This window comes from Haliaeetus albicilla, chromosome 29, assembly GCF_947461875.1.
Source record: "Haliaeetus albicilla chromosome 29, bHalAlb1.1, whole genome shotgun sequence".
Taxonomy (NCBI): Eukaryota; Metazoa; Chordata; class Aves; order Accipitriformes; family Accipitridae; genus Haliaeetus; species Haliaeetus albicilla.
The window spans coordinates 4,736,335-4,759,525 of NC_091511.1; the positions used below are offsets into that span (position 1 = coordinate 4,736,335).

Sequence of the window (23,191 nt, forward strand, 5' to 3'; positions counted from 1 at the left end):
TTTTTTTCACCCATTTATTTAAAAAAAAAACAAACAAAAAAAAAAAGGGGGGGGGGCCATGGGGGTCACCCGGGGTGTCCCCACCTCTGGGTGACATGATGGGGTGGGGGGACCCCCCCATTTCGAGGGGTCCCCAAGGGGGGGTGGGTGTGGCCGCGGGGTGGGCGTGGCCTCAAAAAAGGGGGGGGAGGGTCCTCAGGGTCCTTCGCTGAAGCGTGTCACCCCCCCGGGGCGGGGGCGGCTGGGAGCCTGGGGGGGGACGAGGACAATGGGGTCACCCAGTGTCACTCAATGCCACCCCCCCAATGTCCCCCCCATGTCCCAATGCCCCCCCATCCCAGTGTCCCCTATGTCCCCCCCATGTCCCAATGCCCCATCCCAGTGTCCCCAATGCCCCCCCATCCCAGTGTCCCCAATGTCCCCCCACGTGTCCCAATGTCCCCCCATCCCAATGTCCCCAATGCCCCCCCAGTGTCCCCAATGTCCCCCCCATGTCCCACTGCCCTCCCCATCCCAGTGTCCCCAATGTCCCCCCCATGTCCCAATGTCCCCCCATCCCAATGTCCCCAATGCCCCCCCAGTGTCCCCAATGTCCCCCCATGTCCCAATGCCCCCCCATCCCAGTGTCCCCAATGTCCCCCCCATGTCCCAATGGCCCCCCCATCCCAATGTCCCCAATGCCCCCCCCAGTGTCCCAATGTCCCCCCACGTGTCCCAATGTCCCCCCCATGTCCCACTGCCCTCCCCATCCCAGTGTCCCCAATGTCCCCCCCATGTCCCAATGCCCCCCCATCCCAATGTCCCCAATGCCCCCCCAGTGTCCCCAATGTCCCCCCATGTCCCAATGCCCCCCCATCCCAGTGTCCCCAATGTCCCCCCCATGTCCCAATGGCCCCCCCATCCCAATGTCCCCAATGCCCCCCCCAGTGTCCCAATGTCCCCCCACGTGTCCCAATGTCCCCCCCATGTCCCACTGCCCTCCCCATCCCAGTGTCCCCAATGTCCCCCCACGTGTCCCAATGTCCCCCCATCCCAATGTCCCCAATGCCCCCCCAGTGTCCCCAATGTCCCCCCCATGTCCCAATGCCCCCCCATCCCAGTGTCCCCAATGTCCCCCCATGTCCCAATGTCCCCCCATCCCAATGTCCCCAATGCCCCCCCAGTGTCCCAATGTCCCCCCACGTGTCCCAATGTCCCCCCCATGTCCCACTGCCCTCCCCATCCCAGTGTCCCCAATGTCCCCCCCAATGTCCCCCCCACGTCCCAATGCCCCACGATCCGTGTCCCCAATGTTCCCCCCCTTGTCCCAATGCCCCCCCAATCTCCCCATGCCCACCCATGTCCCAGTGTCCCCCCCCCGATGTCCCCGTGTCACCTCCGGCCGCCGCCGGCCCAGCCCGCTCCCCTCCTTCCAGCCCATCGCCTGCAGCATCCGGCACCCAAGGGTGGTCTCGCGGGGGAGCGGACCCTCCGCCTCCCTGCAGCACCCAAGGGTGCTGACGGGGGGGCGGGGGGGGGATCCCCAACTCTGTTGGGGGTCCCCAACCCCACAGCACCTGCTTTTGGGGGCTCCCACCCCATAGCACCCACTTTTGGGGTCCTCAGCGCCCACTTTTGGGGTCTTCTCCCCCCCATAGCACCCACTTTTGGGGTCCCACCCCCCACTTCAGGGTCCCCCACCCCATAGTACCCACATTGAGGGTCCCCAGCACCCATTTTCGGGGTGTCCCCCCCTTCCCCAGCACCCACCCCCCGTGGGTGGATAGGGATGTAATGGGTGCTCACCCTGGGGTGGGAGGGGGTCCCCCAAATTTGCGCCGTTTGGGCTCGGGGGGGTCGGGCCCCCCCTGCTTCTCCCGGCGTTCAGCCGCCCGGTCCCGGTACTTCATCTGGGGGGGGGGAGCAGCACCCATGGGTGCCCTCAGCACCCTAGGGTGCCCCCCCCAGCATCCCTGGGGGTCCTCCAGTCCCATAGGTGCCCCCCCCATGCTCTTTGGGTGCCCCCCAGATTCCCCCCCCCAGCCTCATGGGTGCCCCCCCAGCACCCCTGGGTGCCCCTCATGTCCCCCCAGCACCCATGGGTACCCCCCACCCTATAGGTGCCCCCCAACACCCCTAGGTGGCCCCCCACCCCATAAATGCCCTCCCAGCACCTCACAGATCTACCCAGGGGTGCCTTCCCCACAGGCCCCCCCCCCCAGCACCCATGGGTGCCCCCCCACCCACCTCCATATCTCCCCGGTCCAGCCCCTCGGGGGGGGGCGGGTGGCTCCGGCGCTGCAGCTCCAGGTTTTGCTGGGGGGGAGGGGGGCGGCACACAGTTAATGGGGGGTCCCCAGAATATTTGGGGGGCCCCACCCAAACTTTTGGGGGTTCCCTAAAATTTGGGGGGGTCCCCAACACCTTCTCAGAGTCCCCAAACCCCCCAAGGGGGTCCCCAGTATCTGGGGGGGTCCCCACAAAAAGTCTTGGGGGGGTGTCCCCAAGACCTGAAAGGGGGGTCCCCAATCCCTGGGGGTCTCCAAGTCCTTCTGGGGGGGTCGCCAATGTTTTGGGGGGTCCTGAATAATCCAAGGGGTGTCCCCAATATCCGTGGGGGGCTTAAGACCCCTAAGGGGGTCCCCAAGACTTTAAGGGGGACCCGAAGATTTGTGGGGTACCCCAAAACGTCCAGGGGTGTCCCCAATGTTTGCGGGGGGCTCCCCAAGATCTCAGGAGGGGTCCCCAAAATGAGGGGAGTCCCTGAGTTCTCGGGGGTCCCCAATACACCAAGGGGGATCCCCAATACACCAAGGGGGACCCCAGCATGACCTGGGGGTCCCCCAAACCCTCCTAAAGAACCCCAACACCCCCAAAAGTGGCTCTTCTCGCTCATGGTGGGGGTCCCCGAGATCTCGGGGGGGTCCCCAAAATGGGGGAGTCCCCAATACACCAAGGGGGACCCCAACATCCCAGGGGGGTCCCCCAAGCTCTCTTAAAGAGCTCCAACACCCCCTAAAGTGACATTTCTAGTTCACTGGGGGGTCCTCAAGATCTCACAGGGGTCCCCAAAATGTGGGGGGGGTCCCCAAGTTCTTCAGGGGATCCCCAATACACCAAGGGGATCCCCAACATCCCGGGGGGGGTCCCCCAAGCTCTCTTAAAGAGCCCCAACACCCCCTAAAGTGACATTTCTAGCTCATGGGAGGGTCCCCAAGATCTCAGGGGGGTCCCTAAAAATTTTTTGGGGGGGCGGGGCGGTACCTTATGGAGGCCGGAGAGCTGCTGGTGGCGGAGCAGGGCTTCCTTACTGGGAAACTGGCGGCGGCAGAGGAGGCAGGCCAGTTTGTGCCAGTCGGTGAGGGGCTCGCCGGGACGGTCAGGACCGCGCTCGCCCTCTTCCTCGCTCTCGCTCTCCCCACTGTAAGCGGCCACTAACCCCCGGGGGGGGCTCTATGGTGGGGGGGGGGGAGAAAGGGGTTAGGGGGGCACCCAGGCACCCAAGAGTTCGGGGAGGGGGACCCAGGAGGTCATGGGGACCCAGGAGTTTGGGTAAGGGAGGGGTGGGAAGAGAGAGGAGGGGAGGTTTCGGCACCCGGGTATTGGGGGGGGGGGCAACCATGGGTGCAGGCGTTGGGTTTACCAGCCGCTCGTCACTCGTCAGTTTGGGAAGCTCCATGGGTGGGTGCTGCCGCTCGGCCAGAGCACCCTGCGGTGGGGAGTGGGGGGGTCAGGGGGGCACCCATGGGTGTTGTGGGGGGGTAGGGGGTGCTTGTTGCAGCCCCAAGGTGCCCCCACGGCTCTCCCATTGCACCCCCCGCCGCCATGGCCAGCACCCACTGTGCCCCCCCTGCCCCAGCATTCATAGCCCCCAACTGCACCCTATGGCACACATAGTCCCCCATTGTCAGCACCCACAGCCCCCCCGTGGCACCCACACCCCCCCATAGCACCCCACTGCCAGCACCCACAGCCCCCCCGTGGCATCCACACCACCCCATGCCCCCCACTGCCAGCACCCATACCCCCCCCAAGGCACCCCCTGCCCTCCCCCCCAACAATGTAGCACCTATAGCACCTCTTATAGCACCCATACCATCCCACAGCCCCCCCCCCCAGCATGGCAGCACCCATCACCCCCCAGCACCCATGGGTGCCCCTTCTTCCACAGGGTGGCGTAGCTGCTGACCCCATAACCCTTTTTACAGCACCCATTGCCCCCCACAGCCCCTCCCATGGCAGCACCCCTCACCCCCCCAGCACCCATCACCCACCCCCCCCCCCCCAGCACCCATGGGTGCCACCTTCTTCTCCAGGATGGCGTAGCCGGCGTCGGCGGCAGCCGCCTCGCGCCGCTCGTCCTCCCGCGGGGGTGGGGGGGGCCCGGCGCTGCGCCCGCTCTCCCGCTGCTTGTTCAGGCTGCGCGCCCACCGCTCCATGTCCTTGGCGATCTGGGGACCCATGGGTGCTGTTAGGGTGGGGGGGTCGGGGACCTATGGGTGCTAATGAAGGCTATGGGGAGCCGCAGGGGTTCTTGGGGACCCATGGGGACTATTGGGGTAGATGAGGACCCATAGGAGCTGCTGGGGACCCATGGGGGTTGTTGGGACGGACGGGGACCCATGGGTGCTATTGGGTTGAGTAGAGACCCATGGGTCCTGTTTTGTAGTATGGGGACCCATGGGTGCTATTATAGTGGACAAGGACCCATGGGTGCTATTGGGTTGGGTAGACACCCATGGGTGCTGTTATGTAGTATGGGGACCCATGGGTGCTATTATAGTGGAGAAGGACCTGTGGGTGCTATTGGGTTGGGTAGAGACCCATGGGGGCTGTTATGTAGCACAGGCACCCATGGGTGCTGTTATGGTGGATAAGGACCCATGGGTGTTATTGGGGTAGATGAGGACCCATGGGTGCTATTGGGTTGGGTAGAGACCCATGGGTGCTGTTGGGTTGGGTAGAGACCCATGGGGGCTACTGAGGTGTCTGGGGACCCAAGGGAGCTGTTGGGGACCCATGGGTGCTATTGGGATGGATAGGGACCCACAGAAACTATTGGTGGTCTATGAACACCCATGGGTGCTATTGGGGTCTACGGGGATCACTGGGAGCTATTAGTGACCAACGGGTGCTACTGGGTTCTACGAACACCCATGGGTGCTGTTAGGGTCTACGGGGACCTCCGGGAGCTATTAGTGACCAACGGGTGCTACTGGGGTCTACGAACACCCACGGGTGCTATTGGGGTCTACGGGGACCACCAGGAGCTATTGGTGACCAATGGGTGCTGCTGGGGTCTATGAACACCCATGGGTGCTATTGGGGTCTACGGGGACCACCAGGAGCTACTGGGGTCTACACAGACCTAACGAGAACCTACGGGTGCTACTGACGTCCAGCAGCACCCATGGGTGCTCTCACCACCTATAGCCTCTCCAGGGGGCTGGGGTCCTTCTAGAGCACCAATACCAGGGGGGAGGGGTCCTACGGGTGCTGAGAAACAACCCCCCCCAAAAAAAAAACCTTTGGGGTGCCATGAGGGGGGTGCGTGGCAGGGGTAGCACCCATGGGTGCGGCTGACCTGTTGAGCCGTCTTCGTCTTGTGCTTCTCCTTCTTGTCCTTGGGTTCCTTGGGGGGTCCGGGCGTGCCGGGGGGTCCGGGGGGGGGCTCGGCGGGGGGGGCCGCAAGGTAGGTGCGACGCTCCCCGTCCCAGTATAGGTACTGCCCCGCCCCTGCGTCGTAGTAGTACTGGGGGGGGGGGGGGGGGTCAGGGTGGGGGTCAGGGTGCTGGGTGGGGGCTCCCACACCCTGAAATCCCACCCACCCCACCCCCCGAGGCACTGATGTCGCTCCAGGAAGCTCAAAATGGCAGCCTGGACCCCCCCCCCCCAAATCCTCCCCCCTGCCCTGGGACCCTAAAATGGGCCCCTGCACCCCAAAATCACCCCCTGGGACCCCAAGAGTGATCCCCGCACCCCAAAATTGTTCTCCGCACCCCAAAATCACCCCCGGGGACCCCAAAATGGTCCCCTGCACCCCAGAATTGATCCCCACATGCCAAAATGGTCCCCTGCACCCCAAAATCACCCCTGGGACCCCAAAATTGATCCCCACACCTCTAAATAGCCCCCTGTACCCCCAAAACCACCCCCGGGACCCCAAAATGGTCCCCTGCACCCCAAAATCACTCCTGGGACCCCAAAGTTGATCCCCGTACCCCAAAATTGTTCTCTGCACCCCAAAATCACCCCCGGGACCCCAAAATGGCCCTCTGCACCCCAAAACTGATCCCCACATGCCAAAATGGCCCCCTGTACCCCAAAATCACTCCTGGGACCCCAAAATGGTCCCCTGTACCCCAAAATCAACCCCGGGACCCCCCAATTGGCCCCTGTACCCCAAAATCAGCTCCCTGCACGCCAAAACAAGTCCCTAAATGCCCCCCAAATCCTTGTTTTTCACCCCAAAACACCTCCCAGCCTTAAAGTACCATTTTCAGCCCCAAAATAGCACTTTTTTGGCCCAAAATTTGGCTGTAGGTGTTCGAGGGTCCCCCCCGTACCCCAAAATTTCCCCCTGCATCCCAAAACGTCCCACTGATCTCAAATAAGCCTCAACCCCCCCCAAATTTGCATTGTTCACCCCAAACCCCCTCCCAGCCTTAAACTGCCATTTTTCAGCCCCAAAATTGGAGAGTTTGGACCCAAAATTTTGCCTGATGGGTGAGCGGGACCCTCTCCACCCCCAAATTCCGCCCCGCACCCTGAAACATCCCACTCCCACCAAATAAGCCCCCAAATCCCTGTTTTTTACCCCAAAACCTCTCCTAGTCTTAAATCGCCTTTTCCAGTCTCAAATCTGCACTGTTTCGACCCAAAATTTTGCCCAATGAGTGGGGGGGTAACCTTGCACCCTGACCCCCCCCACACCCCAAAACACCCCCCAACCCCAAATAAGCCCCCCAAAATCCTCATTTTTCACCCCAAACCTTCCCCCAGCCTTAAACCACCATTTTCAGCCCCCAGATTGCATTTTTTTCACCCAAAACTTGCCCAGAGGAATTTGAGCATCCCCCCTGCATCTCAAAATCCCCCCCCATACCCCAAAACACCCCCTGACCTCAAAGAAGACCCCAAATCCCCATTTTTCACCCCAAAACGCCTCCCAGCTTTAAAACGCCTTTTCAACACCCAAATAGCACTTTTTTGACCCAAAATTTTGCCTGATGGGTGGGGGGGACCCTCTGCTCCTCCCCAACCCACCCCCCGCACCCCAAACCCCCCCCACCTGGGAGTGGGGGTCGTAGTAGAGCCCGGTGAGGGGGTCGTAGTAGTAACCCGAGGTCTCGTCATACTGGTAGGTCGAAACATCCGGCACCGCTGGGGGGGGGAAAGGGGGGGTCATGGGGGGCTTGGGACCCCCCCAAATTTCTAGCACCCCCCCAAATTTCTAGGACTCTCCCCAAAATCCTGCAACCCCCCCCAAAGATCTTGGGACCCCCCCCAAAGCTCCAGAAGCCCCCCAGAGACCCCCCCCAAAAGTCCCCCCCCAGGACCACTCAAAGCCCCCCCTCCCTAAATCTTTCAGGACCCCCCCTCAAACTCCAAAGTCCCCCCCCCAATCTCTCAGGATCCCCCAAAACCCCCAGCCCCCCCCACCCCCAAAATGCTTCTAACCCCCCTCAAGCCCCCCCAGGACCCCCAGCCCCCCCAAAACTCCCCCACTCACGGTACTGGCCATAAGACTCGGAACTGGGGGGCGCAGCTGGGGGGGGCCCGGGGGGCGCTGGGTTGGGGGTCTCAGCCTTGAGGGGCCCTGTATAGGTCTGGGGGGGGGAGCACCCCAAAATTACCCCCCCACCCCCAAATTTCCCCCCTTTTACCCCAAAATCCCCTCCTGAACCCCCCCACCCCCAATCACCCCCTATTCTGCCTCCCCATTTTGGGGGGGTGACCCCCTCCTCGTTGGGCCCCCCCCCAGTTTGTGCCCACCCCCTTCAGCCCCCCCATTTTTGGCCCCCCCCCCCAATTTTGCACCTCTCAACTCTTAGCCTCCTCCTCTTCTCCCCCCTACCCCCACTTTTAGGACCCCCCCCAAAATTATAAGCTCCCTCCCAATTTTATTCTCCCCCCAAACTTTACCCGCCCCCCCAATTTTTGGGGCCCCCTACCCCAAAATTGTCCCCCCCCCATTTTGGGGGCCCCTCACCCCCTTTTGCCCCCCCCATATTAGGGAAAAACCCCAACTTTTGGGGTGCCCCCCCCATTTTTGGGGACCACCCCCTGTCCTCATTCCCCCCCCCTTTAGGTGCCCCCCACCCACTTTCAGGTGCCCCCCCTCCTTTTGGGGTACCCACCTGGGAGGGGGCTCCTGAGGGGGTTGCGCTGGGGGTCTCGCCAGTGGGGGAGGGGTAAGGGGGGGCGCCGGGGGGGGCGCGGGGGAACGTGCCCCCCCCTCCCGCCGTAGGGTCCAACCCCGGCACTGCCGGCTCCTCCACGCCTGGGGGAGAGGGGTCGGGGCTGGGTCCCTTCTATAGGGGACCCCGAACACCAGGGTCCCTCCTATAGGGTCCCTGGGGCCTGTCTATAGGGTCTCCTGAGTCTTTTCCATAGGGTCTGTGGGTCCCCTCTATAGAGTCCCTGGGTCTGTTCTATAGGGTCTCCTGGGTCCCTTCTACAGGGTCCGTGGGGCCTGTCTATAGGGTCTCCTAGGTTCCTTCTATAGAGTCCCTGGGGCCTGTCTATAGGGTCTCCTGGGTCCCTTCTATAGGGTTCCTGGCACTCTTCTATAGGCTCTCCTGGCTTCCTTCTATAGCGTCTCTAGCTCTCTTCTATAGGCTCTCCTGGGTCTTTTCTATAGGGTCTCTGGGTCCCTTCTATACAGCCTGCTTGGTTTCTTTTAGAGGCTCCCTAGGTCTCTTCTATAGGAGTACTCAGGCACCTGGGTCCCTTCTATAGGGTGTCCCGGAGGTCTGTGTCCCTTCTATAGGGTCCCTGGGTCCCTTGGAGGGGGGGAAGCACTCACCTGGGGCGGGGCCATCAGCCTTGGCAGGGGCGGGGCCAGACAGGGCGGGGCCAGGGGGCGGGGCCGCAGCACCTTTGAGGTAGGTGGAGCCATAGAGGGCAGGGGTGGGGCCAGTGAAGGTCTCCTCCGATTGGTAGAAGCTGCTGAAGTCACTGGGAGGCTCCTCCCCCCCAGCCCACGTGGTCTCTCCACCCGGGGCGGCCTGTGGGAAGGGGCAGGACCACATTCAGGACACGCCCCTCATCTAGAAAGCCCCACCCACCCTCCCCTGACACACCCCTAAACTGCAAGCCCTGCCCAACTGCAACCACGCCCCTTGCCAAGCCCCACCCCAACAAGCCCCACCCACCCTTGGGAACACGCCCCTCCTTTAACACCCCTCTGTCAGATTCCAAAGCCCCACCCACCCACTCCAAGCCCCGCCCCTGGGCCCCCAGCCCCACCGCACACCTGAAGCCCCTCCCCAGCCTTCATTAGCCCTGCCCCACAGGCTCCACCCACCCAATCCCCACCCTCACATGCCCATCCTTCCCCCATTCCATACCCCTGAAACTCCGCCCCTTGCTTCAAGCCCCGCCCCCTGCAGCCACACCCACCTGGGAGAGCGCCCATTGGGCGGCAGCGATGGCGGTCGAAGCAACGGAGGCAGCACTGGCGCGGGGTGGGCCCTCCCCTGGCCCCGCCCCTTGCACCTCCCTGGGGGGTGGGGTCAGGGGTGGGGCCTCACCACAGGGGCAGGGCCAGGTTGGGTGGGGTCTTAAAGGGTCAGGGCTTTGGCTGTGGGGGCGGGGTTTAGGGGCAGTGGGCAGGGCCTGAGCCCCGGGGGCGGGAGCAGGTGGGTGGGGCTTCTGTGATGTGGGTGGGGCTTGGGGCAGGGCTTAAGAGCTTTGGTGGGCCACAGCTGTTGTGTGACTTGCTCTCTGGGGGTGGGGCCTAGACATAGGGCAGGGCTTAGTGTTTGTGGGCAGGGTCTAGTGTTTGTGGGTGGGGCTTGGGGCGGGGCTTAAGATTCCCCCTAAAGGTGTTCCATGGGCTGAGGCTCGCTGGGGGGGTGGGTCATGGGGGCAGGGGGGCTGGGCCTAGGCATTGTGGGTGTGGTTTCTGGAAAGGGGGCGTGGCTTGCAGTCAGCCTTGGGGGGGTTCCATGCACTGAGGCTTGCTGGGGGGTGGGACCTCAGGACCAGGGGGCAGGACCTCAGGACCGGGGGGCGGGCCTTAGGGCTTGAGGGCATGGGATGAGGGTTGTGGGCGGGGCTTAGGGCCAGGGCTGGGCTTCTGGCCGGGGAGGCGGGGCTTGAGGTCCCCCCTGGGGGGAGTTCCACAGGCTGAAGGATGCTGGGGGTTGGGACCTCAGGGAAGTGGGGCGGGGCCTATGGCTTGGGGGCGTGGCTTGAGGCTTGGGGCGGGGCCAGAGGATGAGGGGCGTGTCCTCACCGCTTGGACCCTTTGGCGAACTCCACGTTGATGCTCTTGCCGTCGATGTGGAGGGGGGGGTGCAGGGCCTGCAACATCTGCAGCAGCTGGGAAGCCTCCTGAGGGGGGGGGACCCGGGTGTCAGGGTGGGAGGGCACCCCCCCCCCAAGGGACCCACGCACCCCGTTAACCCCCCCAGTATGGACCCAAACACCCAGCATGACCCCAAAAAAGGGACCCAAGCAAGGACCCAAGGTTTTAGGAAGCACCCAGGTGTTTGCCCCCCCCACCCCCAAAAAGGCACCCAGGTATGAAGGGGGGGGGGTGGGGGAGCACCCACCACGATGGTGGCGAGTTGGACGAAGGCGAAGCCGCGGTTGAGTTGGGTCTGTCGGTCTTTGATGACGCGGACGTTGGCAGCCGAGAGGGCGGCGAAGGGGGCGAGGGCGGCCAAGATGGAGTCCAGGCTGCTCTGGGGGTGCAGGTTCCGCAAGATGATGGCTGGAGAAATTTGGTGGGGGGAGGAATTTGGTGGGGGGACACACATGACACCCCAAGTGTTAGGGGGCACCCAGGTTTGGGAGAGGCTCAGGTATCTGTGAGGGGGTGTCCCTTAAGACCCCCATAACACCCACCAGAACCCCCCTAAACTTCTCTTTAGGTCTCTCTGGACCCCTCCAACTCCCCCCTGACCCCCCCAAACCCCTTAGCATCCCCGAATTCCTCCCAAACCCCCCACAAACCCCTTAGCACCCCCAAATTCCCCCCTGATGCCCCCACAAACCCCTTAGCCCCTCCAAGACCTCCCTGAGTCCCTCCAGACCCCCCTAACCCCACCCAGGACCCCCATATACACCCCAGAACCACCCCCAAGACCCCCATAACACCCCTTTAGCCCCCCCATAACCCCCCCAGGGCCCCCCCAACTCCCCCAGACCCCCCCCCCCAAACTCACTGTCATTGGCGTTATCAGCTCCGGGCTCAGTCCCACTTTGGGTCCCACTGGGTGCCCCCCCCAGGGTGGGGCCATAGGATTGGGGGAGGGGCAGCAGCCCCCCCCCACCCGGTACCAGCTCCGGCCGTGGCCCCCCAGGGCCCCGCTGCTCTGCCTCTGCACCCCAAAACACACACACACCCCGGTACCCCACGGTCAGCGGCTGAACCCCCAAATTGGGTGGTTGAACCCCAAAGTCTGGCCACTGAACCCCAAAATCTGGTGGCTGAACCCCAAACTTGGGTGGCTAAACCCCAAAATTTGGTGGTTGAACCCCAAAATCTGACAGCTCAACCCAAAAGTCTGGTGGTTGAACCCCAGGATTGATGAATAAACCTCAAATTTGGTGGTTGAATCCCAAAATCTGGTCATTAAAATCCAAAATCTGTTGGCTGAACCCCAAATTTGGGTGCTTGAACCAAAATTGGGTGGTTGAACCCCAAAATCTGGTGGTTAAACCCCAAGATGGGTAGTTGACCCCCAAGATTCTTGATTGAAGCCCAAAATTGCGTGGCTGAACCCCAAAATCTGGTGGCTCAACCCAAAAATCGGGTGGCTCAACCCCAAAGTCTGGTGATTGAACCCCCATATTGGTGATTAAACCCCAAGTTTGGTGGTTGAACCACAACATTGGCCCATTAAACCCCACAATTCGGTGATTGGACACAAAATTAGGTGGTTGAACCCTATGATTTGGTGGTTGAACACCAACATTTAGTGGCGAAACCCAAGAATTGAGTGGTTGAACCCCAAAATCTGGTGGCTGAACCCCCAAATGGAGTGTCCACATCCCAAAATTGAGTTGTTGAACCCCAAGACTTGGTGGCCAAGACTCAGAATTGGGTGGTTGAACCTCAAAATTTAGTGGTGGAACCCCAAGTTTGGTGACCAAGCCCCAAAATCGGGTGGTTGATCGCCAAGTTTGGGTGGTTGAATGCCCAAACCTGGTGGTTGAGCCCCAAAACTGGCTGGTTGAACCACCAAATGTGGTGGCTGAATTCTGACATTGTGTGGCTGAACCTCCAAATTTTGTGCTTGAACCCCAAATTTGTGTGGTTGAGCCCCAAAATTTGGTGGCTGAATCCCAAGTCTGGCAGCCAAACGCCAAGATCAGAGGTACCCCCAAATTTGGCATCTGAACCCCAAAATTGGGTAGTTAAACCCCAAACAGTGATGAACCCCAAAATTTGATGCCTCAACCACCAAATTTGGGGGTCCTATCCCAAAATGGGGCTGTTGAACACCAAAATTTCCATTCCCTGCCCCCCCAATTCATTAACCAAGCCCCCAAGTCTCATTTACCCCCAAATTCCTTCCCCCTTCCCATCAGCATTTTTGGGGATCCCCTGCTGGTTTGGGGGACCCTGAGGGCAGTTTTGGGGTGAAAACAGGTAGTTTTGGGACAGCTTAAGAAACTCCAATGAGGTTTTGATGTGTCTGGGGGGGCACCCAAATTTTGTGGTGAAATCAAGGGATTTTGGGGGTGACTCACCGGCTTTGGGGACACCGCACTTGAAGCATTTCTCCCGCCGTTTGAAGTTCTGCACCCCGCACTGCCGGACACACCAAACCGCCCGTCACACCCCCAAAATCTTCCGCTGCACCCCCCAGGACTGCCGTCCCCCCCTGCCAGGACCCCCAAAACTCCCCTAGGGTCCCCCCAATCACCCCCAAGATCCCCCAGGACCCCCAAATGCCCACAGGAACCCCCCCATAAAACCCCCTAACCCCCCCCACGGATCCCCTAACTCCCCCCCAGGAACGCCAAGACCCCATAATCCCCCCCAGGACCCCCATAAACCCTCCCTGGACCCCCCCAAGACCCCCTAACCTCTCCCCCAGAACCCCCATAAATATCCCCCAAAGACCCTCCAAAACCCCCAAGGACCCCCCCCAGACCGCCCCAGGACCCCCTGTACACACCTCAGTTCCCCCCCAAGACCCCCTAAGCCCCCCATAGACCCCTCAACCTCCCCCAGGACTCCCCCCAAGATCTTCCAGGAACCCCCCAGAACCCCCTGACCCCCCCAAGACCCACATAAACTTCCCCAGACCCCCTTAGACCCCCCAAGACCCCCATAAACCTCCCCAGAACCCCTTAACCCGCCCCAACATCCCCATAACCCCCCTGAGGATGTTCCCAGGACCCCCAAGAACACCCCTAGACCCCACCCAGGACCCCCCCCAAATCCCCCCCTTGGCCCCCCCCAAACCCCCTACCTTGGCGCAGAGCCAGTCCTCATTAATTTTGGGCTTGGGATCGCTGTAGTGGAGGGAGACGCGTTGTCCCAACAAGCTCAGCCCCTGCTGCTGGGGTAAAGTGGGGGGGACACATGCTTGCACGAGGGCTCGCACGAGGGGTCACACCCATCCTCGTGTGGCCCTCGTGGGAGAGCTCACGCGAGGGGGCACCAGGGATCACACCGGAGCTCGCACGAGGGCTCTACTGGGAGTTCATACAAGGGCTTGCACGAGGGGGCACGGGGGTTTGCACAAGGGGCCACTGGGGTTCACACGAAGGTTTGCACCAGGAGGCTTGAGGGCTTGCACAAGAGTTCAATCCAGACGTCATACCGGGGGGCACCAGGGCTCGCACAAGGCCTTGCATGAGGGCTCGCACGAGAGGGGCATGAGAGCTTGTACAAGGGGGCATGAAGGCTTGCACCAGGGTTTACACCAGAGCTCACACCAGGGGACACAAGTGCTCGCGTACAGCAGTACCAGGAACCACGCTGGAGCTCGCACGAGGGCTCTACCTGGGGCTCGTACAAGGGTTCATGCGAGGGGGCATGGGGGTTTGCATGAAGGGGCACCAGGGTTTGCACTAAGGTTTGCACCAGGGGGCATGAGGGCCTCGCACAAGAGCTCAATCCAGATGTCATACCGGGGGGCACCAGGGCTCACACGACACCTTGCACGAGGGCTCGCACAAGAGAAGCACGAGGGCTTGCACCAGGGCTTATGCCAGAACTCATACCGAGGGGCACCAGGGCTTGCACAAAGGTTTGCACCAGGGCGGCTTGCACCAGGAGGGATGAGGGCCTGCACAAGGGGGCACCAGCACTCATACCAGCGTTCATACAGGGGGGCACCAGGGCTTTCACAAGGGTTTGCACAAGGGCTCACATGAGCGAGCATGAGGGCTCGCACCAGGGCTTGCACCAGGGGGCACCAGGGCTTGCAAAATGGAGGACACGAGGGCTCGCACAGGGCCTTACACCAGAGTTCACACGAGGGGGCACGACAGCTTGAACAAGGGCTCGCATGAGGGCTCACAAGGGCTGCACCAAGGCTCCCAGCAGGAAACATGAGAACTCATACAAGGGCTTGCACGAGGGTTTGTATGAGGAAACATGAGAGCTTGCACCAGGGCTTGCAAAAGGGGGCATAATGGGTGGCACCAAGACTTGGATGAGGACTCGCCTGAGGCGGGCACGAGGGCTCACGTGAAGGTTTGCACAAGGGCTTGCACCAGGGGGCACGAGGCCTCGCACAAGGGAGCAGAAGGGCTCGAACCAGAGTTCATAGCAAGGAGGGCACAAGAGCTCATGTGAGGGCTTGCACAAGGGGACATGAGATCTCTCACCAGGGCTTGCACCACCCCTCGCACGGCTCTTGCACCAGGGCTCGCACCAGGAGGCAGCAGGGCTCACAGAGCCATCACAGCAGGGCTCACACGATGGCTCACACCACGCATACACGAGGAGACACGAGGGCTTGCACGAAGATTTGCACCACGGCTTGCACCAGGGGACATGAAGCCTCGCACCAGAGCTTGCAAGAGGTGGGCATAACTAGTGGTACCAGAACTCGCACGAGGGAGCACAAGGGCTTCATACCAGGGGGCACAAGGGTTCGCACCAGGGCTTACACCCACTCTCACACGGTCCTTGCTCCAGGGCTCATACCAGGGATGCACCAAGGCGAAGGGGCACGAGGGTTTGCACGAGGAGAAGGGCACAACAGATGGCACCAGGACTCACAGGAGAGCTCGCATGAAGGGGCACGAGGGCTCGCACGAAGGCTTGCACCAGAAAGGCACAAAAGCTCACACCACCCCTCACACCAGGGCTCGCCTCACCCCTCGCATGGGCCTTGCAGCAGGGCTCGCGCAAGAGGACACAAAGCCTCGCACCAGAACTTGCACAGTTTCTTGCACCGGGGGGGTCACGCGGCTCTTGCAGCAGGGCTCGCATGAGGGCTTACGCAGCTGTTCACACGATGGCTTGCACCAGGGCTTGCACAAGGGGACACAAGAGCTCACACAAGGGTTTTCACCACGGGGCACGAGAACTCGCACGACGGCTCATGTGGCCCTTGCACCAGGGCTCACACAAGGGCTTACACGAGGGTTCATACGAGGGGACGCCAGGGCTCATGCCCTCGCATAGCTCTCGCACCAAGGCTTGCATGAGGGGGCACGAGGGCTCGCACAAGGGCTCGCACCAGAGCTCGCACCAGAGCTCACAGAAGAGGGCACAAAAGCTCACGAGGGCTGGCACCAGCAGGCTCGCACGACAGTTCATAAGGGGGCATCAGAGCACGAGGGCTCGCACGAGGGCACAAAGACTCACACCAAGGCTTGTTCTAGGGCTCACGCAGCGCTCGCACCAGGGCCTGCACGAGGGCTCTCACAAGGCTCTCCCGTGGCTTGCACTGGGGCTTACACCAGGGTGCATGAGAGTCTCACACGAGAGCGCACAAAGGTCTCACGTGGCACTTGCGCGAGGGTGCACGAGGGCGTGCACGAGGGCTTGCACGAGGGTCATGTGTGGGTCTAGCATGAGGGGGCACAAGGGTCTCGCATGGTGCTCGCTTGAAGGTGCACATGGGCTCGCACGAGGATTGCACAAGAGTCTTGCAACAGGGTGCACAAAGGTCTCACGTAAGGGTGCACAAGGGCTTGCACGAGGGTTGTGCATGAGGATCACACAAGGGTCCAACATAAGGGTCTCGCACAAGGATTTTGTATCAGTCATTCACCTAAGAGTATAGAAAGACTTGCACAAGGGTTGCACAAGGCTCTCACAGCACTTGCACAAGAGTGCAGAAGAGGTCACACAAGGGTCTCACACAAGAGCGCACAAGGATCTCATAACACACAAGGGATTGCACAAGTCACACAAGGGTTTTGCACAAGGGTCACAATCCTCACATGAGGGGGCACAAAAGCTCACAAGAGTCTTGCATGAGGGGGCGCAACTCACACACGAAGGTCACACAAGGCTGTCACACATGGGTGCATGAGGGTCATGCATGGCACTCACACGAGGGTGCACAAGGGTCACATGAAGGTTTCACACGAGGGTGCGTGAGGGTCTCGCACAAGGGTCTTGCACGAGGGTCTTGCTTGAGGGTGTGTGAGGGTCTTGTGTGAGGGTCTTGCACAAGGCAGCAGAAGAGTACGAGGGTCTTGTGTGAGAGTGCGCAAGGGTTTTGCAAGAGCGTCTTGCACAACCGTCTTGCATGACGGTCTCGCATGAGGGTGCACGAGGGTCTCACACGGGGGTCTCGCGTGAGAGTCTCGCACGAGGGTCTCGCACAAGGGTTACACAGCCGCAAGGAACAAAAAGGGGACCCAGGTGTCTGGGAGAGGGAACCGAGGCATCCAGGGTGGGCACCCAGGCATCCTGGAGAAGCACCCAGATGTCCGGGAGGGCACCCAGGTGTGCAGGGTGGGCACCCAAGTGTCCAGGGAGGGCACCCAGACATCTGGGAGGGCACCCAGGCAGCCAGGATGAGGCCCAGGGGTCCGGGAGAAGGACCCAGGTGTCCAGGATGGGCACCCAGGCACCCAGACGAGGGCCCCAGGCACCCGGGTGGCTCTTCCCCCCTCCCAAGAGGGACCCAAACACCCAGAATCGTCACCCCCACCCTTCTCCCCCCACCCCACCCCACCCCCCAGAAGGGACCCAGGTGTCCCAGCAGCGACCTGGTTGGCGTCCATCCACCGCGCCGCGTCCTGGACGTGGTTAAACTCCACGAAGGCGAAGCCGCGGCTCTGACCTAGAAGGAGCCGGGGAGGGTGGGGGGGTGGGGAGGGGGGTGGGAGTCAGGGACAGCACCCATGGGTGCCCCCCGGTTCCCCTAGGTAAGGTATGGGTGCCCCTTGGGATTGTTTAGGTCGGGTATGGGCACCTCTGGGTGCTCTTAGGAACCCTTTGGGAGCTCTTGGGGTGGGGGCGAGCACCCATGGGTGCTCCTGGGACCCCTTGGGTAGGGTACAGGTAGCCATGGGTGCTCCTAGGGCCTCCTGAGTAGAATATAGATGCCCACTGGGATCACCTGGGTCGGGTATAGGCACCCATGGGTGCTCCTAGGACCTGCCAAAGAGAGTATGGATGCCCCCTGTGTTGGGTATAAGCACCCATGGGTGCTTCTGGGACCCCCCTGGGACCTTTTGGGGTGGGTATGGCCACCCTTTGGATTCCCTGGGTTGGGTATGGGCACCCATGGGACCCCCTGCAGTTGGGGTGGGCACCCATAGGACCCCCGGAGTGTGGTACAGGCACCCTTGGGTGCACCTAGGACCCCCTGCGGTGGGAATGGGCACCCACAAGTGCTCCTGGACTCCCTGGATAGGGTACAGGCACCCATGGGTGCTCCTGGAACACCCCCAGGACCCGTTGGGTTGGTTATGAGCACCCTTGGGTGCTCCTGGGACCCCCTTGAGACCCATTGGGGTGGGGTATGGGCACCCACGGGTGCCTCTGGTATTCTTTAGGTGTGATATGGACACATGAGTTCTCCTGTAACCCACCTGAAAGCCCTTGGATTGGGTATGGATACCCATGGGTGCTCCTGGAACCCCTCTGGGATGCCCTAAGTAAACTATGGCCTCCTACAGGTGCTTCTGGGACCCTCTAGATAGGGTGTAGACGTCCATGGGTGCTCTCTGGGTAGGGCACAGCACCCCTGGGTGCTCCTGGGGAGGGGACCAACACCCTTGGGTGCTCCTGGAGACAGGACCAACACCCCCAGGTGCTGCCTGACGCAGGTCTAGCACCCTTGGGTGCCCCTTGGGCAAAAGACGGGCACCACTGGGTGCCTCCAGGCAGTGGGCTCGGCACCCCTGGGTGCCCCTGAGGATGGGACTAGCACCCCCGGGTGCTCCTGGGAAAGGGACTGGCACCCCTGGGTGCCCCTTGGGCAGGAAATGGGCACCCCTGGGTGCCCCCGGGGACAGGACTGGCACCCCTGGGTGCCCCTTTGCTATGGGTCAGCACCCCTGGGTGCTCCTAGGCAGGGGGTGGGCACCTCTGGGTGTCCCCAACTATGGGTCTGGCACCCCTGGGTGCCCCTTGGGTCTGTGCCAGGCACCCCTGGGTGCTCCCAGTGCATGATATAGCACCCCTGGGTGCTCCTGAGAAGGGCCACAGCACCCCTGGGTGCTCCCTGGGGATGGCGCAGGCACCCCTGGGTGCCCCCCGGTGTGGTTCTGGCACCGCTGGGTACCCCTGGGTATGGCACAGCACCCCTGGGTGCTCCTAGGGAGGGGTTGGGCACCCCTGGATGCCCCCAAGAAACAGGACCAGCACCCCTGGGTGCCCCTAGAACTAGGACCGGCACCCCTGGGTGCCCCTGGGGACAGGACCAGCACCCCTGGGTGCTCCTCAGGAGGGGACCGGCACCCCTGGGTGCCCCTGTGGAACAGGACCAGCACCCCTGGGTGCTCCTAGAGATGGGATGGGCACCCCTATGTGCCCCCCAAGTCCGGCGCAGCACCCCTGGGTGCTCCGTAGGGACAAGACTGGCACCCCTGGGTGCCCCTGGGGAGATGACAGACACCCCTGGGTGCCCCCCAAGTCTCGCACAGCACCCCTGGGTGCTCCCTGGGGATGCGACTAGCACCCCTGGGTGCCCCCAGAGAGGTGACAGGCATCCCTGGGTGCCCCCCGAGTCGGGCGCAGCACCCCTGGATGCTCCTATGGATAGGACTAGCACCCCTGGATGCCCCTGAAGTGAGAACAGCCACCCCTGGGTGCCACTTAAATCTAGCACAGCAGCTCTAGGTGCCCCTGAGGATGCGATTGGCACCCCTGGGTGCCCCTGGGGTGGGGACTAGTCCCCCTGGTGCCCCCTGAGTTTGGCACAGCACCCCTCGGTGCACCCTAGGGAGAGGACCAGCACCTCTGGGTGCCCCTGGCAATGGAACCAGCACCCCAGGTGCCCCTCAGAATGAGTAAGGTGGGGGTGAACACAACCCCCTTCCCAAGAGACCCAGGTGGGTGGGTGCCCCCAAAAAGGAACCCAAGCACCCGAGCATCCCCCCCATCACCCCAAAAAGGGACCTAGGCATCCGAGTGCCCCCCCACCCATCACCCCAAAATGAGACCCAGGAGTTTGGGTGGCCCCCGCCACCCCCACCAAAAGGGACCCAGGCTCACCTGAAGACTTGTTCCGCATCAGTCGCACCTCCCGGGGCTGCACCCCCTGCGCCTGCAGCTGCGCCCGGATCTGGGGTGGGGGAGACAAATGGGACACCCCAATTTAGCGGCACCCAGGTACCCAGGAAGGGCACCTGGGCATCTGCAAAAAGGGACCCAGGTATCTGAAGAGGGGGATGCAGATATACTGGGGGGGACCCAGATATGCGGGGGGGGACCTGGGTGCTTGGGACACCCCTAAATCCGCTCGGCCCCCCAGCCAAGAGCCCCCAAAATGTCTCCAGGCACCCAAGGGGGGACCCAGAGAACCAGCAGCTGGGATGAGGGCACCCGGGAGGGGGCGTGGCCTAAGGAGAAGGGGTGTGGCTTGGCAGGGAAAGAGGCGTGGTCAGGACAAAGAGGTGGGGCCACATAAGAAAGAAGGGATCTGCCCAATACAAACCGTGAAGATGCCAAGGTAAAGCAGTGGGACCAAAAGGGGGCGTGGTCTGAGGGGAAGGGGGAGCGGCCATGGAACCAGGGCGTGGCCTAATGCTCCCCAGGCTGCTGGGGGGGTGGGATTTAAAGTGACAGTGTGTCCCCCAAAGGGGGCGTGGCCCCACCCAAGGGGCATGGCTAGGGAAAGGGGGCGGTGCTCACCCTCCCTATGGAGACTTGACCCCGCCCCCTGTGGGTTGGGATTTAAAGGGCCAGTGCCATTCCCAAAGTGATACTTAGCTGATGAGGTGTGGCTAAAAAAAAAAAGGTGTGGTCGAGCTAAGGGGCGTGGGCAACCCTAGGGGGCGTGGCTAAGCTTCCACACAGTGATTGACAATGAGGGGATGCCAGTCCAGGCATATTTAAAGGGCCAGTGCGCCCCTTGGAGAGGCGGGGCTTAGCTGAGCAGTGTGGCTGGGGCAACAGGGTGTGGCCGAACCAAGGGGGCGTGGCCAAGGCAGGGGGCGTGGCTAATCTTACAGAGGGCACCCTGATGGAGACTCAGCCCACACCACCACAGGTAAACCGTGGGATTTAAAGGGCCGGCGTCCCCCTGAAGAGGTGGGGCTTAACCGGGGCCGGGGGGCAAGTCCCCTTTTTAAAAGAGGGTGTGGCTTACGTCATTTTCGGTGGCGGCCTGGGGCAGCATACGGAGCATGACGATGGTGCTGGCCCGCGGCTCCTCCTCGGCCGCTTCCGGACGGTAATCCTGGTCCCGGTAGTCACCATCGGCACCGAAGGGCAATGTCGGGGGGGCCGGAGTGGGGTCCCGCTTCCGGGGGGGCTCCGAGCCCTCATAGGAGGCCTGGGGCGGGGGAGGGGAGGAGAGGGGTGGTGTCAGGTGGTGGGGGAGGGGGACCCAGGTGTCCTGGAGGTGATCCAGGTATCCAGGAAGGGACCCCAGCATCCAGCACCCACCTGAGGGGGGGTCCCAGGGGCAGGGGGCCCCTCGGGGGGGCCCCCGTAACCACGATAGTCCATGTCGCGATAATCGTGATCCCGCTGGGTGCGGGACCCTTCCTCTGGGGGGGCAGGGGCCCCACCATAGCGCCCTGTCCGGTCCCCTCGACCCCCCCTGCAGGATGGGGAAAGGGGTCAGGGGTGTCCCCAAATGTCCACCACCCTCCCTGGGGTCCCCAAAAGACCTCACCCTCCTTGGGGTCCCCAAAATGCCCTCCCATGGGGTCTCCAATGTTCCCTCCCCCCCCTTAGGGGTCCCCAGTGTTGTCACCCCCCTTGCGGTTCCCCAAAATGTGTGCCCCCCTCCCTCCTCCCCAGGTCCCCAAAATGTCCCCTTCCCCCTTGGGTCCCCAAATGGCCTCCCCCTTTGGGGGTCCCCCCAAATGTCCCCTTCCCTCGGGGGTCCCCAGTATCATCCTCCCCCGCTTTGGGGTCCCCAAAATATGTGTGCCCCCCCAGGGGTTCCCAAATGTCCCCTCCCCCCTTGGGTGGGGATCCCTAAATGTCCCCTCCCACCACAGGGGTCCCCAAATGTCATCCCCCCCAGGTCCCCAGTTTTGGGGTCCCCCCACATCCCCCCTACCTGCGTTCGTACTCCATGGTGCTGGTACCTGTGGGGAATAGTGTGACTGGGGGGGACTGGGAGGAACTGGGAGGGACTGGGAGGGGCTAAGGGGCAGCTGGGGGGTACTGGGAGGGACTGGGAGGAACGAGGGGGTGCTGGGGGGCAACTGGGCAGCACTGGGAGGGACTGAGAGGTACTGAGGGGCAAGTGGGCAGCAGTTGGGAGGGATTGGGATGACCTAGGGGGAACTGGGATGAAGGGGCGGGCACTGGGATGAGTTACAGGTTAACAGAAAGCACTGGGATGAACTGCACGGGGTAATAAAAGGCACCAGAGAGAAGTGGGATGAACTGTGGTGGTACTGGGAAACATTGCGAGGTAACTGGGGGCACTGGAAGACACTGGGATGAACTGGGAAGGCACTAGAGGTGACCAGCATGAAATTGGACACAACTGGGGGGGTGCTGGGAGGGACTGGGATGATCAGCGGGCACTGGGAGGTACTGGGGAGTATCTGGGAGGGTGCTGGGATCACCTAGGGGGGGTACTGGGAGGCATTGTGGGGCAACTGGGAGGCACTGGGAGGGACTGGGATGACCTGGGGGGGTCGCTGGAAGGGATCGGGAGGGACTGGGATTAACTGGGGGGGACACCTGGGATGAACTGGTGGGGTACTGGGAGGCGCTTGGGGGCAACTGGGAGGCACTGGGAGGATCTGGGATGAACTGGGAGGAACTGGGAAGTACTGGAGGATACTGAGAGGCCCTTGGGGGTCACTGGGAGGGAAATGGGATGAACTGGGGGCCACTGGGACCTGCCCCAGCAGTGGGCAACGGAACAAAGAGGACCCCCGCCGACTCATTAGCATACAAGACTCCGCCCCGCCCCGTCATCCTGCCAGGCCCCGCCCCCTCCGGCAGGCTCCAGAGCCGGACCCCGCCCCCTCACCCCTTCTATCCAATCCCCGCCTGCTCCGAGGGCCCCGGTAAGCCCCGCCCGGCCCCGGTAAGCCCTGCCCGGCCCCGGTAAGCCCCGCCCTACCCGTCTAGGCCCCGCCCCTCCCGGTAGGCCCGGACCTGTCCCCGCCGCTCCGCCGCCGCCGCTCCCGACCAGCAAAATGGCGGCGCCGCTCCTCGCCCGGTCCGCCCCGCGCACCCGCGCCCGCCCTCGCCTCTCTCCCATTGGCCGCTCTGCCCGCCCATCCGCGCAGTCACCCGCTTCATTGGTCGGCGCCGCCGCGCGCCGCGCCGGGGGTGGCGGTGCCAGCGCTGAAGGGAGCGCGAGGGGACGAGGCGTCTCTCCGGCGCGCCGGCGGCGGCCTCTGATTGGCTACGGGGCGCAGGGAGGCGGAGCCACCCGCGAGGAGCCAGCAGGGGGCGGGACGCTTG

General features: G+C 62.6%; 1 protein-coding gene across 2 annotated transcripts; it reads right to left on the reverse strand.

Annotated features, from left to right (window-relative positions):
• Positions 1-31: 31 nt before the first annotated feature.
• On the reverse strand, positions 32-22,930 carry RBM10 (RNA binding motif protein 10). 2 transcript variants are annotated; one of them, XM_069774397.1, is made up of 24 exons: positions 22,880-22,930; positions 21,822-21,849; positions 21,197-21,353; positions 20,898-21,083; positions 19,802-19,871; positions 17,347-17,420; positions 13,635-13,721; positions 12,907-12,967; positions 11,376-11,531; positions 10,761-10,921; positions 10,442-10,539; positions 9,604-9,703; positions 9,008-9,209; positions 8,340-8,482; positions 7,712-7,808; positions 7,271-7,362; positions 5,564-5,731; positions 4,284-4,430; positions 3,623-3,688; positions 3,244-3,432; positions 2,227-2,295; positions 1,786-1,889; positions 1,376-1,478; positions 32-249 (listed from the first exon to the last, which is right to left on the reverse strand). In XM_069774397.1, the coding sequence occupies exons 2-24, from the start codon at positions 21,836-21,838 to the stop codon at positions 196-198; spliced, it is 2,601 nt and encodes an 866-aa protein (XP_069630498.1). In that variant the 5' UTR covers positions 21,839-21,849; positions 22,880-22,930; the 3' UTR covers positions 32-195. The 2 variants fall into 2 exon arrangements, with proteins under 2 accessions (XP_069630498.1, XP_069630497.1); XM_069774396.1 differs by having other exon boundaries at positions 13,635-13,724.
• Between the last annotated feature and the right edge of the window lie 261 nt (positions 22,931-23,191).